Below are 20,295 nucleotides of genomic sequence, written 5' to 3' on the forward strand. Positions count from 1 at the left end.
CACTGAACCAGATGGACCAGCTTCTTATTTTCCCATGCACAAAAGGTATCAGGTAAAACCAAATCCAAACTGCTAAAGCCCATCTGTTCCATACGCTTAAAAGCCAGAGGATAGGATTTCCCCTTACTGTTTTGAGTTTTATTCTGCTTCCCCAACATGCATGTTTGAGAAAAGGCGATATATGTAACATGAGAAGCAGCCCAGGAGGCCTCTCTGAAGCATCTTAACCCCCCATTTATCTGCTCTTGCCACAGCACTCTCTGTTCAGTCACCTGGCACGGATTCCTGGAGCAAACCTGTCAATGCCTTTACCAGTAACGAATCCAGCTCCACCGAGGTAAGTGGAGGGAGGGCCGGTGTCTAGTCCTGCCATCCAATGAAATGTAGATGTGTAAAGAGGTAGGGATGTTTAGTGTCATAGAGGCTGAGCTGGTGCGATCAGGAATTGAGCATAAAGAGCAACCGCTGTTGTACACTGTGGGTATGGTGATGGCTTTGACAAAGAGATGTTAATTTTTGGGGCAGCCTCAGGTTTCTTACGACTTGTAGCAGTATTGCTGGGAGGGGTTTTAACGCTTTCCATGCTTTGCACAGCAGGGATTTAAAGGCAGCCAGGGGGATAGTGGCATTGACTTGAGCGCCGAGTCGCGGGAATCCTCCGCCACTTCTTCCCAGCGCAGCTCTCCATATGGCACTCTCAAGCCTGAAGAGATGAGTGGAGGTGGCCTGGTGGACCCCAAAACTGACTGCCAGAAAGAGCAAGCACCAAAACAGTCAGATAAAAAGGTAACCTTGCTTAACTGCCACTGGCACCAGATGTGTTGTCTAGCATCTGGATCCAGCTGCTGGAAGCCAAGGGTGGTCTGGTTTTGTCAGGCACATTCTGGAAACCGGGCTCGATAGGGCTGGAAGTCTTCTAGCTCAGTGTTGTCAACATTGGTTGGCAGCGGCTCTCCTGGGTTTAAGACAGGGGACGTTCTGAGCCTGACCTGGAGCTGCTGGGAGCTGAACTTCCTTCCTTCCTTTAAATCCGAGCCTCTCTTGTTTCCCTGCTAAGGATTCAGAGCAAAGCCTGGGTCAGAACAAGGACCACAAGCCTGGCCCGATTGGCAATGAGCGCTCCCTGAAAAACCGGAAAGGCTCTGAAGGAGCAGAACGCCTTGAAGGCAGTGTCCCCCCAGTCAATGGGGTGGAGATCCACGTGGATTCGGTCCTTCCTGTGCCTCCCATTGAATTTGGAGTAAACCCTAAAGTAAGGATTACTTTTGCATCTTCTTTTTCCGCCTGTTATGCTTTTGTGGGCTTAAGCCCCAAATATCTGAAGGACCGCCTTCATCCCTACCAACCTTCTTGGGTGTTGGCATCTGTTTGGGCAGGTGTGTGTGTGCTCTCTTAGGCCACAGTCATGACATGCATTTAAAGCAGTATGGTGCCACTTTAAGTAGTCATGGCTTCCCCCAGAGGTGTAGCTTGTTCAGGGTGACGAGAATTGTTAGGATGCCCCTATTCCTACCACAGAGCTACCATTCCCAGGGTGGTTTAACAATCAAATCCTCTTCCCAGGGAACTCTGTGAGTAGGGGTAGTCTGTGCATGAGATAAGGTGAACCCATTTGCCTCAAGCAGTGGATCCAACCCCCATTGTTGCGCCGCTGCCAGCTCCTCTGGGGCTTCCTGTGCCACCAACCCAACAACTATGCCCTAACCACTGGCCCCTCTATATCCTCACCACTGCTGCTGCATTGTGGCAGCAGTGTCGCCAGAAGTAAAGATACAATTCCAGTGACGGGGCTAGTGATGGTAGTAGCTGGGGGGGGGCGCAGAGTGGGGACCCAGACCTGCAGGGGGAGGCATTAAGGCATTAGGCAGACCGTATCTGTAAGGTGAATAAGGCATCTCCTAACAACACTCAACAGACTCCCAGGATTCTCTGGGGGAAGCCATGACAGCTAAAGTGGTATCCCAGTGTTTTAAATGTACATATTGCAGGTGGGGCCTAAGTTTCAACACAGACCCAAATCTCTTTCTCACTCCCCCACCCCTTTCCCAATGATAGGAGCTAATTTCCCTACTTCTTTCAACCCTTCCTTTCTATGGGGGAAAGTTAAAGGAGGCACTGGAGGCTCTGCTAGGTTAGGGGGCTAACCTTGTCCCCTGTTATTCCTGACCATTAAAGTATCAAGCCATCTGCCCTCTGTGTCGTTCCTTCCATGTCCTTCACATAGCCTCACCTTGGGGGGTTCGCATCTAGATTGGGCTGGGAAAGGTAGCATTCCAGATGTTGTTGGACTACATTCCCAATTATCCCCTGATCCTTGGCCATGCTGGCTGGGAACCTGATGGGAGTTGGGAATCCAGCAACCATAAAAGGGCTGTAAGTTCTGCACTAAAATGTTGAGTAAGGGGTTATGTAGAAACTGCCTCTTTGCAGGATTCGGACTTCAGCCTGCCTCCTGGACCGGCCTCCAGTACCGCAGCTAACTCGGTCACAAAGCTTCAAGATGCCCTGGCCAGCAACGTAAGTAGACCTGCTTTTGCATTCCTTCCTATTGGCTTCCAGTCTGCCTATTGACCTGCCCAGGTGGGAATATCATCTGCCGATGCCCTTCTTCAGATCCTCCTGCTGCTGCCATTGGAGGTGGATGATGACAAAGCAGGGGTCTTTTTGAACTACAGTACCCTCCTTTTGGAACTTCATTCCCAAAGAGGCCCTCCCGGCATCTATTTTGCAACCTTTTGGCACTAAATAAACCTCTTAATTATTCTCTCCAGTCCTTTAGTGATTGTAGAGCTCAAGTCTAATTTTTTATTTAATTAGTGTCTCATGGGATTTTTATTTTTTTGTTTCTTTATGCTGATTGTATTTTATATCTCTAATGAAGCTTTTGTCAGCCTTGACTTCTTTTTTAAATAAGAAGAGTGGTATGCAGTTTCTCCAGAATAAAAACAAAACCTGTTGTCTCTGTGCTTGTGTCTCTGCAGGCTGGGCTCACACAAACCCTCCCTGTGCTCCGAAGAGACCACCACCTTCCGCGGTGCATTGGCCTGAATCCCATGTCTTACCCCACGACTGACCTCACTCTTAAAGTAAACATTGGGTTTAACGGGAGTGGGGCAGATAAGGGTACTTGCCACAGGGGCAGCTTAGAAAGAAACAACAGCCATTCACATCCAGCAAGGGCAGAGGATCTTTTTCTAAGCCCACGGACCTCAGGAGCACGTAGTTATACTATGGAATTCACATCCCATGAGAGATCTAGTGATGGTTCCCCACTTTAGATGGGTTTAAAACAGGGGTTGGGGAGAGAATTAGGGTGTCAGTAGTCAAGGTGGCAGTGTAGCTCGTCCAGTATTGGAGGTGAGGTCAGCTTCTGAATACTAGTTGCAGGGAAACGACCAGTGGGGCAAGTGCTGTTGTGTTTGTGAGCTCCTCCGAGGCATCTGATTGGTCGTTGTGGGATCTGGATGCTAGACATAATGGGTCTTGGCTCTGATCCATCAGGGCTGTTACCTACTTTTCCTTTGATCTATAAGGAAAGGTGTGTGTATTTTAATGACGGTTGGAATTCGAAAAAGGGACTTCCAGTATTACTCTGGGGGAGGTGGTGTGGGCTTCAGCACAGGAAGCTGCCTTATGTTGACCATTGGTCCGCCTACCTCAGCATAGTCTACACTGAGTAGCAGCATGGTCTTCCTAAGCCGTACCCTGGATCAATCGTAGTACAGTAATACCTCTGTTTAAGTACGCTTCGGTTTTAGTACTTTCAGTTTAAGTACTCTGCGGACCCGTCTGAAACGGATTAATCCACTTTCCATTACAGTGGTACCTCTACTTACGAATGTTTCTACTTACGAATGGAGCTCCGTCCGCCATCTTGGATGCGATTTAGATAGGGTTTTTTTCTACTTACAAATTTTTAGATAGGGTTGATTCGACTTACGATTTTTTTCTCCCAATGCATTCCTATGGTATTTGACTTGCATTTTTTTCCGACTTACGGATGTGCGTTCGGAATGCGTTAAATTCGTAAGTAGAGGTACCACTGTACTTTCAATTGGAAAGTTCGCTTCAGGTTAAGTACGCTTCAGGTTAAGTACAGGCTTGCGGAACCAATTGTATACTTAAATCGAGGTACCACTGTAATAGCCAGTGTTAATCTTGCTTCTGAGTAGACCTGTTGCAACTGAGAGAAGTTAACTATCTTAGGCCCATTCATTTCAGTGGATCTATTCTGAGTAGAACTTAGTCAGAAACAACTCAGGATCTTCTGAATGCAGAGCACCTGCTGTTTCACGAAGCTTTCACATCTCATGAACAAGGACCCCCCCCCCCAAATTCTTTTCCTAGTTGCAAACTCTGGCTGTGGCTCCCTGGGGAAGATCATCTTTCTTGTTTTTAGAAGGGCTGTGGCTATGCACCCGCTTTGCACCTGAAATGTCTTGGGTTGTTTTCAGTCTTATCCTCTCTGCCCTTGCAGATGGAGTCAGCCCGCAAAGCTTGGGAAAACTCCCCCAGTCTCCCGGAACAGAGCTCTCCTGGGGGTGCTGGCTCCGGCATCCAACCTCCTGTCAGTGTTGGGGCTTCCAACGGCGTGAGCTACAGCTCCTTTGGTGGCGTTACTGTACCGCCAATGCCTGTGGCATCCGTGGCACCATCTGCTTCGATCCCAGGTATACCGTTTGCTCTCCTTCCTCTCTGCTTGCCTGCTGGTCCCCTGCTTTTCCTTCTCTTCTAGAGGTGAAATGAAACTGACTATTGTTGACAGTTGTACCAGGTTGTGCGTACTAGTGACCTTAGTTTCTCACACAAGAGAACTTATCCACAGAGAGACCCCTCCTTTGGTCATGAAATGGTGAGGGTGGTTAACTTTTCAAAGAAGGAAAGTACATGGAGCTGGGGAAAAGAGTGATGCTGTTTCCCATTTCATCTTTCATCTCCATGTGCTTCTCAAGGCTCAGATTAATTCTGTTGGATATGACTTGTACCCATTTATATAGCAAAGTGTGGTGGAGAGCTAGCACTGTGTGTGTTTTCCCAGAAAAAGCAAGGCATTCTGGGAGAACTGTCTTTGCGTGTCCTCAGTCTCTGTGATGTTTTGCAATGGATCCTACTGAAGCCTATGCTGTTGAGCAAAGGGCATTTGAAGAGATTCTGTGACTGAGAGACTCTAATCTTGCCTGACACTGGGCCAGCTCATTTCTGCTACTGTGCTGTTGACTATGTTAGGCAGAAATCATCTTCTCTTGGGGCAGAATTTCATTTTCTTGGATGAAAGATTTTAATTCTAATAAGATTTTCCCACAATACAGTAAAATTACAGCTACGAAAAATTAAAAAGAAGAAAACCAGGAGAAAAGAAAGGAACAATAGAAATAAAGAGAGGAAAGAGGATAAAAAGAGAGATAAAATAAGATAAGAAAAGAACATTAGCAAAAAAATACAGAAGAAGAACTTCCAATTTTCCACCTGCCGTTTACATAATAGAATAAAATATGACTATTTAAAACTTTTAATCCATGCAAACATCCATCTTCTCCACTATGCGCTAAATAGTATTTCTTTTAAGTTAAGGTGTCTCAGAATCATTCGTCTCCTTTTCCAATGAAAAGTCCAAGATATTTCCAAATTATTATTATTAATAAATGCTAACCATATTTTTTCTTTGAAATTTACCTCTATTAATTCCCACCACAATTACTTCATATTGAATAACAATAAATTTTTCCGCCCATTTCCATATTAAAAACTCCACTGTGATCACACATTGGGCCAATATTTGTTCCTCATTATATATCCTATTGTTCATGTCCAGATCCATATGTTCAGTTGCATTTCCTGTTGTATTCCATTTCTTGTTGTATTTATGATGGTATCCCAATCTTCTCCTCAAGGGCCTTCCACTTAATTTGTTTCAAATCTTTTTCCAGAGGTAGTAGTATAGCTGTAATCACAACATTCTCTGAATTTGCTCCAAATTGTATGCAGAGTACTTTCTCTCTGCTAGAACTAAAAAAAATACCAGGATTGAAGTCCCAAAGTGTTTTCCCCTCTCCACTCCATCAACACTACAGTGGTACCTCGACTTACGAAGATGATCCGTTCCGCAGCAGTCTTCGTAAGTCGAAGTCTTCGGTTGTTGAAGTGCTCGTTCTGCGCATGCGCCGAACGCGTGCACAGGGCCAAAAGACTTCCGGGGTTGTCGACTTCGGAAGTCGAAACCTTCAGAAGTTGAGTCGTTCAGATGTCGAGGTACCATTGTATATCCTAATAATTCTCCAGATCATTTGTGACTTTTATCTTTTACTTCTCCCTGAAATCCTTGTATGGAGGTCATTTCCTTTTCCACACAATCATCTATTTGATTTCTTGATCCAGTTCTGCCAACTTTTCATCAGTTTGTTCTGTGGCCTCTGCATATTTCTCATATCCATTTTCTACCTGATATTCCTCTAGCTTCTTTTTTCCTTCATCATTTGGCTCATTTCCTTCATCAAATATTGAGCTGATCATTGTTAATTGTTCAGCCATCAATGGCTGAACAATACCAACTATCACTGGTTGAGCCCTATTGAATGCTTTTAATGTTTCTTGTTATTAATGGCCATTCTATCCTCCTCCAAAACTACAATCTTGGGCTTCTCTGACTGTTATCTCAAAACAAAATCTTTTTGTCACAGCTAATGATAATTACTCTACTTTCATTTTCTTGAGTTCTTTAGTGGCAGAGAACAAAAAAAAAAAGATACCGGAATTTCTATAGTCCCGTTTTAATCTTTCTTGTCCGCCGCAGATAAAGCTTTCCACTTTGCTTTAGACACTTAAACAGTTAATTTCCCTTCAGCTTTTCCAGAAACAGAAGGTGGTATTCAAAGATTTTCAGATTGTAGATTTTCCCCAGCAGATGGAGGAGGGATCTCTCATTACAATTTCCTTATCCCAAACATGTTTTAGAGCAGGGATGTCCAACAGGTCCATCGGGAGTCTGCAGTCGATCGCTGTCAATTGCGGGCTCCTTTTCCTTTGCTTTTGTCTAAGAGCCCCCGGCCCCTCTCCCCTCCCTGCATTTTATCCTGTTCCGTGGAATGAAGAACGGAGTTTTTGCAGCAATATTTTGGTGAGCGAGTAATCCCCTTGCCCCTGAAAGTTAGGCGCCCCCCCCACAACTGACGTATTTACCCTAACCCCTCTAAAAAAGCTCAACAACTTTGACTTGAACCCCACTAAAATGGGGCATTTCCCCTCTCTAAAAATAGCTCAACAACTTACAACTTTGACCTGAACCCCAATAAAATGGGGTTAGATCACCTCCAGTTTATAACTCCTGGAAGTTGGCCATCCCTGTTTTAAAGGGTTTTAAAAAGAGGGTGCAGTTCTGTTACCTGTTTTCAGCAGACCCTTTGCTTGGAAATTAAACAAAGGGTCTGCTGGTTTCTCTTTAAGGTTTCCAGACTCAAAAGAGAGCAGGGCAATTAAAGGCACAGAAGTCCTGTCCACTATTGACAACCCTATCTAATGTTGAAGACAAGATGGAAAGTGCAAGGAGTGCAGGATTTGACTGCCGGACTCATAACTGATTCAACCACATGAATTCATATCACATCATTTTTGAAAAAACAGCGCTGGCTGCCTATTCGCTTTTGATTCCAGTGCGTGATGCTGGCGTTTACCTATTAACATTGTATGTGTCTTGGAACCCAAATACCTAAAATAGCGTCTCTTCCCAAATAAGCCTTAAGGTGTTTTTAATGTTTTCTGTTTTCTGAGTACCTTCCCTCAGGGAAGTGTGTTATGTCTCTGAAAGGAAACAGCCATTTCTGTGGTGGTGCCCTCAAGTTTAGTGTGTCCTCTCCAATACCACATTGCCATCAGTTCAGTCCCAGGTTACAATATTTATTTTAAATTATTATTTCCCTAGGCATTTTAAATTAATGTTACTTACTCTGCTTTAAAGTTTTAGACGGTTTAAGCCGCCTCTTTATTTTGTTACCGTATTTTGTTTTATTTTGTTTATTACATTTATATCCCACATTTCCTCCAGCGGTCTCCTCTTCATTTTATCCCTGCAACTACCCTGTGAGGTAGGTTAAGCTGAGAGGCAATGGCTGGTCGAAGGTCACCCTGTGAGCTTCATGGCTGAGTAGGGGATTTGAACTCTGGTCTCCCATGTGTGACACTAACAGCTACACCACACTAGCTGTTGGGGTATTAACAAATGTCTGTTTTGCCTTATGTTATCACCTTCCCCTACTATTTCCAACCCATCTGGTTTATACTTGTGTCTATTTCAATAAGATGTAAGCAGATTTTGTATTGGTCATTTATATGCATTGGTCATATCTATATCTATATCCTTTCATCATATATATGTTCAAATAGAATGCTTTGGGTTGTATTCAATACTAGTCCGGCTCAGACCAGACCCATTGAAATTTAACAGACCTAAAGTAGCCTCCTTCTGGACTGTACATTTACATCACTATTTATACCACTTTGAACAGTCAATGGCTTTCCCTAAGGAATGCTGGGAATTGTAGTTTATTAGGAGACCCCTGTTCCTTTCTCAGAGTTTCAATTCCCAAAGTGGTTTAACAGTCAGTCCCTCTTCTTAGGGAACTCGGGGGATTGTAGGTCTATGAGGGGAATAGGGGTGTTCTAAGAACTCTCAGCACCCTTAACAAACCACAGTTTGAGGGTTCAGTGGGGAAACCATAACTTATCAAAGTGGTATCATAACGCGTTAAATGTACTGAGCAGATGGGGCCTCCGTTAGTCATGTCCATTAATTTCAATGAGTCTGTTTTGAGCAAGACCACTAGTAGGATCCAACCCATTCCAATTATGTCATGATTTCTAGTAATACTTTGCTATGAGTTGTGTGCTACTTGAAACAGATCCACTGAAATCAATAAGTCTAAATGGGTTATGTCCATTCATTTCAGTGGGTCTGCCCTGAGTAGGACCAGCATCGGATTTGCAACCCTTTGCGATCCGCAATGTGGGAGTGTGTTTGGCGAAAGGAAATGCTCTTTGCTTGTATTCCCTGAAAGCTTTTTATCCAGTCATATGAAGGGCAGTCTAGGAATACTCGAAATGGGTGGGAAAGAGAGGACAGACGTGTGTGCCCTTTTCGTAGGTCACTTTCCCCCTTCTTTTCCTGCCCCATTAACCTGCCTCCCTTTGCATTTAGGACCGTTATGGCAAAGGAGTGCAGAAGTAGGATTCTGGAGTTCAGTATGGGGTGGGACCCCTGTATCTTTGATGGCCGGGTGGAAGGGAGATGGTGAGCAGAAACACCTTCTTCTACCCACTTCCCCGCCTCTCCGGAGTGAATGGGATTAACTTTTTGCCATTTCCTCCCTCTCTCTGAAAAAAAATATGATTCTAGGTAACCACATCCCACCCCTGTATCTCGATGGACACGTCTTTGCCAGCCAGCCACGTCTCGTCCCCCAGACAATACCCCAACAGCAGAGCTATCAGCAGGCAAGTCAACTGGGTCTGTGCAGATATGTTATCCAGGAACGTTGCTATTATTTTATTTATTACGACTGGGCCTGTGCATATGTATTATTAAGGGAAGTTGTTGTTATTGCTGAGTTTGTGCAAATGTGTTCTCAAGGAGTGTTATTATCTTCATAATCATCACCATCTAAGGCATTGGTCTTTGACCGGTGGGTTGAGATCCACCACTGGGCTGTTGTCCTTTCTGTGGCAGGTCATGGCAGCAGCACCACTGCTGATCAAATATCTAGGGGCAGGAGATTAAGAAACAGGTCCTCAGATACATTTTTGGGTTAAAGGTGGATCCTGGGCCTGGAAAAGATGGTGGCTGATTCTAAGGAGTTTTACCCAGTGTAGCACTGAGTTAAATCCTCTTAGCGGTATGTGTGTTTCCACTGGCAAAAATATTTTGCACCAGTGGTGGAACAGTGCTGTGCAAGAGAATGCATCCAAGCAGGCTGCTGGTGACTTAGTTGCACAAAACATTGCACAGCCTGTTCCCTGGTGAGTTTCTGCTTGCAGCAGCACTTGCGCTGGATTCGTCCTCTGCTTAACATCAAAGCTCGCCCGTCCACTGGAAGACAGTGTTGCATGCGGCCCTGAATTTTTACCCTGCCCTTCCTCCAAAATAAGCCCAGAACAGCAAACAGCAAGACAAGTGCAAAAACCAAAAAGGAATAAAAAACCTTTGACAATCTTGCATGATGACAGAGCTGCCAGGCAGATTTGGGGGCTTGTCTCAAAACATTGAGATGGTGCTGGTGAACATTGATAGCTACATCGGGAGCCTCCCCTGCCATCTGCCTAAAAGTGAAGAAATAGATATACCTCTTTTTAGACTTTTGCAGAATTCTATGTGGGATTGGCAGTGCTCGGATGTGAAAGTTGGCATTTACCAGATTTAGACTCTTAGCTCTGCTGCGTGCACCTAACTGTATCTCGTTCTTTGCCTGTTGTTGCCAAAATCAGAGGGTTTTGAGTGCTTTTGAATAATTCCAACTGCCTGCCAAGAAGCTTGAAGCCATGAATGCCATCACCTGATGGGTATTTGCCAGTAAATAATAGAGGGGAGGGAACCCAAAGAGGGAGAGGGAGATGGAGTCAAGAGCAGCAGGTTTTCATGGCGGCAGAAAACCTTTTGGTCCCTTTTGGTCCAGGAAACTTGCTGCCTTGATCTCACCTTGTTGTTTTTTCATACTCTTTGTAGGCTGCAGCTGCTCAGCAGATCCCCCTCTCTCTTCACACGTCCTTGCAAGCCCAGGCTCAACTCAGTCTGAGAGGCGGCCTTCCTGTTTCACAGTCCCAGGAGATCTATAGCTCAATCCAGCCCTTCAGGTAATGGGATCCCAAGCAAGTGCCTACTTCCCCTCTTCCCCCCACCCTACCCCAGTTGGCTAGGGCTCAATCGACTTCTTCAGAGAATGAAATGCTGCTTCTGGGGGGACCCCCCACCCCCCTTTCACATAAGCAAGGAAATTAGCAGTAGGCTTTCTTAGTAGTGGAAGCAGAATGGAAATTATATACATGTTTGATGATTGATTGTTTGGACCCACTGAAATGAGTGGGCTTAAGTCATGACTATTAATTTCAGTAGGTCTACTCTGGGTGGGACTAGCATTGACTACAACCCTACATCTGGGGTCCCCAGACTGGTACCCTTAAACTACTACCCGCTTGGCCCCTCTGCTCTGATCACCCATTTTTTTAAAAAACGTGTTTGGGGTTTTTATGGGGGAGAACAGGCATTCCCTGCTTTTTTGGTCTGTTATTTATTTTGAGTGTGTAGATAGAGTGCTTGTTTATGTTGTTGTTGTTGTTGTTGTTGGTGGTGTGTGTGTGTGAAAGAGAGAAGGGGGGTGTTCTTGGAATTACCTGTTTTCCCTTCTGTGAAATGTTGTGGTCCCCACAATAGTTTCTCAGATACACAAAAGGGCCCTGACGCCCAAGAAGGCTGGGCAAAACACAATTAAATGAATTTGCACAGGATACAGAATTATCCTCTTGGCACAGGATTTTATAGAGTTGCAAAATATACTGTGTACATAATCTGGAGCATAGAAGTCGGATATGAATAGCAGAGACCCAGAGCTGGCAGCCAACATTCCTAAATCCTACTCCCAATTTCTCACTCAGACGTGGCCAAAACAGTGCCACCTATGCACGAAAGGAAGGTATCAGCAAACTCAAGGCAAACACTGAGGTTTGTGCACATCTGCCTTGCATCCTTTTAGGTCTCAGGTCTACATGCATCCCAGCCTCTCCCAACCCAACACCGTGGTCCTGACTGGGGGCACTGCCCTGAAGCCTCCATATTCCGCCTTCCCAGGCATGCAGCCTTTGGAAATGGTGAAAACTCAATCCGGATCCCCTTATCAGCCAGTTAACGGGAGCCAGACCCTGGTGTATGAAGGCCAGATCAACCAGGCTCCCGGTATGGGAGCCTCACAGATGATGGAATCGCAGCTTACACAGGTCAGGGCTCTGCTGCTGTCATGAGGCTGGTGCTCAGTGTGCGTATCATTCTGTCTCTTCCCAAAACCCCCACTCCTGTGCTTGCATTGATAAGGAGTTGCTAGCTTCCTGCCTGGAAAAAAAAATCTTTGCCAAAATGTGGCTTGAGACATGTAGCTTGCCTTTGCGCATGTCTAAAAAGATAGTAGACAGTTGCTGATATTCTTCTGTTTGCACCAGAGGGGTTTCAGAGACACAGATGGTTTCCAAAAGTTACTTAGTTTGCTGTTTTAGAACTGGCACAGAAGTATAGAGGTGGGGTTGGGGAGCACCTCCAGTTTTGTGTGCGTGTGGTTCTTTGTGCATGCAGGTCCCGCTACCAGAACAATTGCCCTCTGAAATCTTAAGTTACCCAGACACAAAGATTTAACACGCAAAGTTCACAACACACATGGCTGATTTAGATAGCCAAATGGCTGGTTGGCAGCAGCCGTTTTGGGCAGAAACCATTGAGGGAGGGAGATCAGACAAATCCCATTTTTATTTGTTTGGCTTTTGCAGCAGCTTCAGGCAAAAAAGTATGGAGGCAGAGAGCATGTACAGTACTAGAAAAGTTCCCATAGGAAATCATGGAAACCATCAGCTCACCTAATGAACAATTTCCTGGGGACACATTAGGTTTGGAAAGCAGGACCTGTGTGTATAATAGTCTACATTCCAGTCATGTGGAAGTGTATGTGTGTGTGTGTGGGGGGTCTTCTGCCACCCCACCCTCCCCGTCATCCAGCATAACCATGACTTGAGGACACATTCCAGCCAAACAAAAGAACTGCAGCAACAGGACTAGTGACCTGGGGAGGGAGCGAAGAGCCAGATGGGGAGGCTGCAGTTAGCCCCTGAGCCTGAAGCTTCGCCAGCCCTGTATAGACCTGGTTGCTTTTATCTGAACACCCCAGTTTTACCTGTGTGTGTTGTTCAGACGTCAGATTAGTACCAGCGTCTCTGAGCTGTGCTTCTCTTGCCTTTTAAAATTGGAATATATGAGGGGTAAATTGATCCAGCTGCAACACCAAGCATGTTTTTAATGTGGCTCTTCAAGACACTCATTGCTTTCAGGAAACGAACCATAACAGGTTTCGGAAGGCCCCTTTGAAAGGCCATCTGGCATTGAAGCACTTTAGATGATTTGGCGGAAAGTTGGTGCGCGGCTTAATCCTTTTATAGCAAACAGAAGACTTCAGGATGAGCTACTCGGGTAGACACGGTTGGAGGAAACTGAGAGGCAGGTGGGGTGGAGGATGGTTTTATCCCTGCGGAATCCTTTCACCACTACAAAGCATGTATTTTGTGAAAAAGTATTAAATATCAGCAAACATTACCGTTGGCTGGAGGAAGGAATTAGTGGTTGGGCATTCCGTATATGCTCCCCCCTCATTTCTTCCTCATGTGCGGCTGGGAAGGCGGATGAACCATGGTTTAATTTCACTTTCCTGGCTTGTCATTGCATATGATCCAGGAAACATGGTTTAAACCAGGGGTCACCAGTGGTGCTCCCATGCACCCAGTGGTGCCCTTGAGAGCTTCCTTTGGTCCCTACAAAGCCTCTTAGCCCCCTCCCCTCTTGCTGCTCCTTTGGTCATAATGTGGTAAGAATTCACCTGTAAGCCACCTCTTAATGGTTCATACCCAGGTGAGGGAATAACACCTTAAAGAAAAACACAACCAAGAGAGATATACAAACTCAGCATCCGGTAGGGACCCAATTTGTTAGAGGAGCTGTTGCAATAGGGCAGCCTCCAAAACCAGTTGTTCAGTGAACCACCAGTTTAGGGAACTGCCCCGGAGGCACATTTGAACAATGCTTTTACAGGGTTTTTTTTCGAACACAATACGCCATTAGCTCATAGCACACTTACAAAAAGAGAGGCCTCAGGTCAAGGGGTTAAAACTGTCTTGCTCCGCTACATTACCTTGTCTTCATGCAGACAATCCTTAAGAGACAGATAAGCTAGAAATTTAGTAGCTCATAGGTTCACTGAGTACATAGCTCATATAAGACAGAAATACAAGAATCAAACAATTCATTGATAGTAATCTTCTATACAGAGAATAAGTGCAATTGCTATAAGAGATAGAAGGCTACTAAGTGACTACAGCAAAAAAAAAATAGTGAGATGGTGCTGGTGGTTGTCTTTTGCCCCGTGAAAAGTGCATAGATCAGAAGGCGGAAGTTGGAAGAACGATATTCTTTCTCATTTCCTCTTTCATCTCTATGTGCTTTTCAAGGCTCAGGTGAATTATTTTGCCAGATTCCTTGGAAAAGTGGGGTGTGTGTGTGTTTTCTTTGTCTGGGTGGGATGATCCATGGGAGGGGCTGCTGAGAAGAGACCAGAGGGGGTGGTCCCCATGGCACTTATCAAAAGATAAAAAGGCTTTATCTTGGGAATTAGCTATTCCCACCGCCAAAACTGTTTTGATCCCTGGGAAGTAGCATTGTGGCTACTTCTCATTATTGCCTCTCAAGTAACTGTGTCCTCATTAACACGCAGCTAACAATGTCAATGCCGGGCTCCCAGCTCCCGATGGCCCGTTACGGTTCTGGCCAACAGCCCCTGATATTGCCACAGTCCATCCAGCTCCCCCAAGGCCAGAACCTGTCTGTTGGAGCTCCTCGCAGAATTCTCTCGCCTGGCTCTCAGCCGCCTGTCCTTGCTTCGAGCAGGGAGGTAAGGACCCACAGGGTGTGTATATATGTTAATTGACTTTTTAAAACAACTTATTTCTATTATTAACATACTTTTTCAAATTCACAACCTCGAGGCTACACTACTGTAATGCACCCTGCATGGAGTTGCCCTTGAACTCATTCCAGAAGCTTCAAGCAATTCATATGGCATCTCGTCTCCTGACAGATTTAAGAGTGTGGCGAGCATGTGAACAAGATCTGCATTGGCTTCCCATTACCTTGCAGTTGTCATTTGCCAAGCAACTTGGGTTTTCTTACTTATCTCAAAGGTTGGAGGGGGGGTGTCCATAGTTAATAGAGAAAGATGACAGAGAGAGAGAGAGAGAGAGAGAGAGAGAGAGAGAGGAAACAGGTTTATAAAGTCATGAATGAATGATCTGGAGATGAACTCGAGGTCATCCAGAGTTTGTTTGGCAGTAGATTCTGGACAGACAGTAGGAAGTACCTTGCCACACAATGTATCCCTAACATGTAGAGTTTATTCCTCCACAATGTGGTAAGGAGATTAGACAAAGTCATGGAAGAGAATTGGTCTGTAATTGTGACTGTCGGGTCCCCTCTGCACTGTACATTTAAGGCATGTCTTGCCTTTTCTTCGCTCCAAGTATCTTGGGAGGTTTAGTTTGTTAAGTGAACTGAGAGTTCTTAGAATACACCCCCAATTCCCCTCCACAAAGCTACAGTTCCTAGAGTTCCCTGCAAAGAGGAATTGACTGTTAAACCACTCTGGGAATTGTAGCTCTGAGAAGAGAACCAGGAGTCTCCTAACAGCTCTCAACACCCTTAACAAAGTACACCTCCCAGGATTCTTTGGTCTGTGGGGAGCCATGACTGTTGAACATGGCATGATAACTGCTTTAAATGTATAGTGCAGCTGGGGCCTATGGTTTGGGATAATGTCTGAAACTGAGCCAGAATCTCTTTCCCATCCTCAAGATGGTGAAGTATTTATGTGAAAAGGAAATAACCCTGCATCCTGTTCCTTTCTCCTTCCAGTCCTCGCATGTAGAAATGAAAGGATTCCACTTTGCAGATGCAAAACAGAATGCTCCCACAGCAGGGTCTATTCCATCGCCTCACACATACAGGTGAAATACAGTTTTGATTGCTGCAGGTTTATTTCTGTTGAGTGGGATGGAGAGAGAGCAGGGCAAGGGAAAAGTCCTCCCCCCCCACCCTTTTTTTCATGTATAAATGCCTAAGAAATTTGTTAATTTAATTCTAATCTTAAGAAATTTATATGTTAAACAAAGTTTATTTAGGGGGTTCTGTCCAGTGTTAGTCCTACTCAAATTTCAGTCAATCCACTGAAATTGATGGGCATGCCTAACCTTAATTTCATTGGGTCTACTCCGAGTTACATTTAGTGAGATACAGTTAGCTTAATCAGGTTTTATTTTAATGATCTCCTAAAAAGGTGCCCCGATTTTCTCATTTGCAGATTTTTTACATTTTATTATTTCTAATACAGTCATAAAATCTGCAGAGGGGAAGTGTAACCTTAAAAAGACATCCCCGCCATTTTTGCTTACAGAAGGGAAAGACTGTGGGTAAATAATATTCCACCTGCTTTGCATGCGGAAGGTCCCAGATTCAATCCCCAGCATCTTCAGTGTGAAAGATTCCATTTCTGAAACCATTTTCCCTGTCCCGCTGTCAACAATTACAGTTGCTTGCATTTTAATTAGCTGTATAAATAGCTGTGGGTATTGATAGCATTATTTGACTAAGGATCCTAGCTCAGGGGCAGAGCATCTGCTTTGCATGCAGAAGGTTCCTGGTTCAGTTCCTAAAGGCATCTCCAGGTAAGGATGGCAGGTAGACTCGCTGTCTGAAAACCACCGCCTTTCAGTGTAGATAGTATTGAGCTAGGTAGACTAGTGTTCTGATGCTGCACAAGGCAGCTTGCCTTTCCTCTTACCTGGATGGGGATGCTTCTTGCACATTTACTTTGGGTAGCACAGGGATGGAGAAGCTGTGTGGTTGGACTGCAACTCCCATCAGCCCCAGCCAAGCACAGAGAGTGGTCTCAGATGGTGGAAGTTGTAGTCCAGCAACATCTGGATGGTCACAGGTTCCCCACACCTGATCTAAAAAGCTTGCTTCAAATCCATTGGGTTGGATCCAGGCTAAGACCCCATTGGCAGTATATACCGTATGTAAAACAGTATGATACCACTTTGAAAAGGCATGGCTTCCCTCCCAAAGAATCCTGGGAGCTGTAGTTTTTTAAGGGTCCTGAGAGTTGTGAGGAGACCCCCTATTTCCTTCTCAGAGTTACAGTTCCTAGAGTGGTTGGACAGTCCTTCCCAAGGGAGTCTTGGAATTGTAGCTCTGTGAGTGGAGTAGGACTCTCCTAACCATTCTCAGCACCCTTAGGAAGTTATATTTCCCAGCATTCTTTATGAGGAAGCCATGGCTTTTTGAGTGATATAATTCTGCTTTAAATGTAGAGCGCAAATTGGCCTAAGTTAGTTAAATGGGAGAAGTTAGTCATGACTCAAATTCCATTGATTTCAGTGAGGAACTAAATGCTCAGATCCAGCCAGTTCCCCCCCCCCCAATTCATATTTATGAAGATGTAATTGATCATGCAGTTGACTAAAACGCCTATAATTAATTGTTTTAATTAATTAATTAATTGGCAGCCTTCATTTAAGACCATCTTGCAATCTTTAGAGATCTAGGTTGATTAAGTGCTGGGATAACTAAATAATAATAATAAGACAATGGTTTCTACATACTTGGTTGACTCTTTAGAAGTGTAGAAATTTGCAAATTAAGAGTTAGAGCAAGCAAACCCAACAAATGCCAGCCAGCTTCCCAGACTTCAAGAGTGTTAGTGTAAGAGATGGAGAGGGGGGAAACTGTGAGTAATGCTGCAGTGTAGAGCCTGAGGCACTCCAGATGTTGTTGGACTTCATAATCCCTTGCCTGCTTGAACTTGGTTGGTTAGGGTTGCCCCCTACACTTGATGTAAAAGAGCCAGTCGGGCTGAGCTGGTTCTCATTTCACCATGGTTTAGTACCACATGCATGAGCGGGAATGAGCCTAAGTGAACTTAGGCTCAGTTGCTCTCTCCTCCTCCCGTGTGTCCAGGAGAAAGCTTTCTGCTCTTTGTAGTTTGTTTCCATGAATTTTGGGTTGTCCTTTCATAGAGACCACAGACTGTGATTTAAAACAACCCTAGTCAGGTTCTCAACAAGCCAGCTTCAACCCATGGTTTGTGAAGCTGGTCTGCTCAGTAAACCGGAATTTGGGTGGTATCCCGTGCTGGTTCTACTCAGAGTAGACCTACTGAAGTTAATAAACATGATTAACTTGGGTTCATTAATTATAATGGGTCTACCGTGAGTAGGGCTTAGTTGAAAGCAACCCTTGGTTTTTAAGCCACAAGGTATACTTCATACCTAAGAACACTCAGGCTCATGCATAGCAGAGTGCTAAATCAGAGGTGGGGGCCACATTTCCTCATGGGCAGCCTTCTAGGAGCCAGATGCGGAAGTGGGCTGGGCAAAGGAAATGACTCCATCAGGGCCCATATTTTATTCTCAAAGAAATTTCAATGGCTACTGTTAATAGGCTGAACGAGGGCAATCCTCTTGGGGTCTGGGAATTCCTGCTTGCATCCAATGTTAGTCCTACTCAGAATAGACCCATTGTAATTGATGGACATGACTAACATTACATTGATTTCAGTAGACCTACTCCTGAGTACTTATGGATCACCTTCAGGGAGCCACATACTGGTGGTAGTCAGGGCCTGAGACAAAAGGGAGCAGAACAATGAATATAAATACTGCTTTTCTACAGTTCACTAATTTCTGCATGCACAAACACCTCTCTGTCCTCCATCCAAACAAGCAAAGGCACAATCTCAGTTCAAGGGACACATTCCAGCCAGGCAAAAAGACTCAAGGGGGGTGCAGGGCAAGGCCACTGAGAAGGTGTGGCCTGGAGAAAGTCCTGAGAGCCATTTGGCCTCTGAGATTCATTATCCAACCCCAATGTCACATTTTCTAGGAATTTTACTCAGTAATGTTATGCCAACCTCTTGAGTTGCTTAGGGCATTTGCATAACTGAAGCCACATTCGCAGCTTACATATAAAGCATTATGATACCACTTTAAACATCATGGCTTCCCCAAAAGAATTATGAGAGTTTGTTAAGGGTGCTGAAAGTTGTTAAGAGACAATTCTCCTCACAAAGCTACTATTCCCAAAGTGGTTGGGCACTCAATCTCTATTCCCAGGGAACTCTGAGAATTGTAGCTCTGTGAGGGGAATGAAGGGGAAGGTATCATAAAGACTATAAGGTAAGGTAAAGGGACCCCTGACCATTAGGTCCAGTCGTGACCACTATAAGCACCTTTAATAAATAGCTCTCCTGAATCATTGGGGGAAAGCTGTGACTTTGTATCATTGCACTTTGAATGTATGGTGTGGATGAGAGACACAGCCTCCTTCCTTGCCTCTTTTGGGCTGTTTATTTGTGTTTCATTCCTGCACTTTGTTTGTCTGTGGGATGCGTTACATAAAATTAAGGGTCTTGACTCTCTGAGGCACTGGATTTGCGCAGTTCCGGCAGCCGGCATTTGATTTGATTTTTGTTTTGTTTTGTGGTGGAATTTTGGCATTTCAGCAGAGAAAGGATCGTTGGTGAGCATTGTGCTGGACATGTCGGGGCTCCAGAAGTGTGGGGAGGTAGGTAAAATGAAACAGGACTCGTGGTGGGGGGAACATGCCCCTGACTCCTGGCAAACACTTGAACATATGTGAGGTGGATAAAAAAATAATAATTGTGGAGTCCACAGGCAACCCTCTTTTAATTGTGATTGCCCCCTCCGGGGCCTGCCTGCTGAGCTCGTTCTTGATTTTTGAGATGGTGATTCCCTCTGTCGTTGCTTGCTCTGTCTTAACCTTTGTGTGTGTGTATGTGTCTGTCTGTGTGTGTGTGTGTGTTTTCTTTTCGCCCCCTGCAGGCCTAATTCTGCCAGCCCCAGTGGGAAGCCCTCTGGACAGGCCGTCAATATGAACTCTCTGCAGGGGCATTACCTCCAGCAGGTAAGGATAAAGGCAAAAGCTCCCTTGTACGTAGTCCTCACAAAAATTGCTGCCACATTCCTCTTCACAATGGCTGCCAGGCCAAGGGGTGAGCAATGAGGCGAGGGCAGGTGGGACGTAAGGCAAGTAGCAGAAACAGGTGGCTTGAGAATGGCTCTCTGCTGTCACCTGGTTTTCTGGGCCAGGAGGATTCTGGGAAAGGCCTACTCTTGCCTCTTTTCTCCTGGAACTTGGATGAGGCTCGGGTTACATCCAAAGCAAATGCATTTAAAGCAAATGACTTCCCCAGATGAATCCTGGGAACTATTGTTTGTTAAGGGTGCTGGGAATTGTAGCTTTACTGCCGTCACCAGGATTGTGGGGAGGAAGCTATGTTCTTTCAATGTGTGTTCTGTGTATGTTGTGGATATGACTTTCACAGGGTTCCTGATGGAAGGCTACAACACCTGAAAACCCTTCTGCTGCAGACGTTATTCTGGGTCCCATGGCATCCCAGAACTTCATTCCACCCCTGAAGCTGCCCATTTAGGGGG

General features: G+C 45.1%; 1 protein-coding gene and 1 non-coding gene across 18 annotated transcripts in view; both read left to right on the forward strand.

The window, feature by feature from the left end:
- The window catches only part of PRRC2B (proline rich coiled-coil 2B), a 69,489-nt gene that overhangs the window by 43,216 nt on the left and 5,978 nt on the right, over positions 1–20,295 (forward strand). For 2 of the 17 annotated variants that reach the window (XM_035112639.2, XM_035112640.2), the window contains exons 20-33: positions 255–337; positions 595–786; positions 1,058–1,252; positions 2,431–2,517; positions 2,982–3,086; positions 4,478–4,670; positions 9,188–9,280; positions 9,386–9,483; positions 10,709–10,836; positions 11,733–11,973; positions 14,502–14,693; positions 15,695–15,786; positions 19,341–19,402; positions 19,681–19,762. In XM_035112639.2, the coding sequence (XP_034968530.1) occupies positions 255–337; positions 595–786; positions 1,058–1,252; positions 2,431–2,517; positions 2,982–3,086; positions 4,478–4,670; positions 9,188–9,280; positions 9,386–9,483; positions 10,709–10,836; positions 11,733–11,973; positions 14,502–14,693; positions 15,695–15,786; positions 19,341–19,402; positions 19,681–19,733 (1,814 nt within the window). In that variant the 3' untranslated portion in view covers positions 19,734–19,762. Of the gene's footprint in view, positions 1–254; positions 338–594; positions 787–1,057; positions 1,253–2,430; positions 2,518–2,981; positions 3,087–4,477; positions 6,812–9,187; positions 9,281–9,385; positions 9,484–10,708; positions 10,837–11,732; positions 11,974–14,501; positions 14,694–15,694; positions 15,787–19,340; positions 19,403–19,680; positions 19,763–20,295 lie in introns of those variants that run through there. The other 15 variants (XM_035112630.2, XM_035112632.2, XM_035112635.2 and 12 more) reach the window with 11 other exon arrangements.
- On the forward strand, positions 5,083–5,165 carry LOC118084593 (small nucleolar RNA SNORD62). Its single transcript, XR_004692515.1, has one exon. It is a non-coding gene; the product is annotated as a small nucleolar RNA SNORD62 (small nucleolar RNA).

The sequence above is a fragment of the Zootoca vivipara genome, chromosome Z, assembly GCF_963506605.1.
Source record: "Zootoca vivipara chromosome Z, rZooViv1.1, whole genome shotgun sequence".
Taxonomy (NCBI): domain Eukaryota; kingdom Metazoa; phylum Chordata; class Lepidosauria; order Squamata; family Lacertidae; genus Zootoca; species Zootoca vivipara.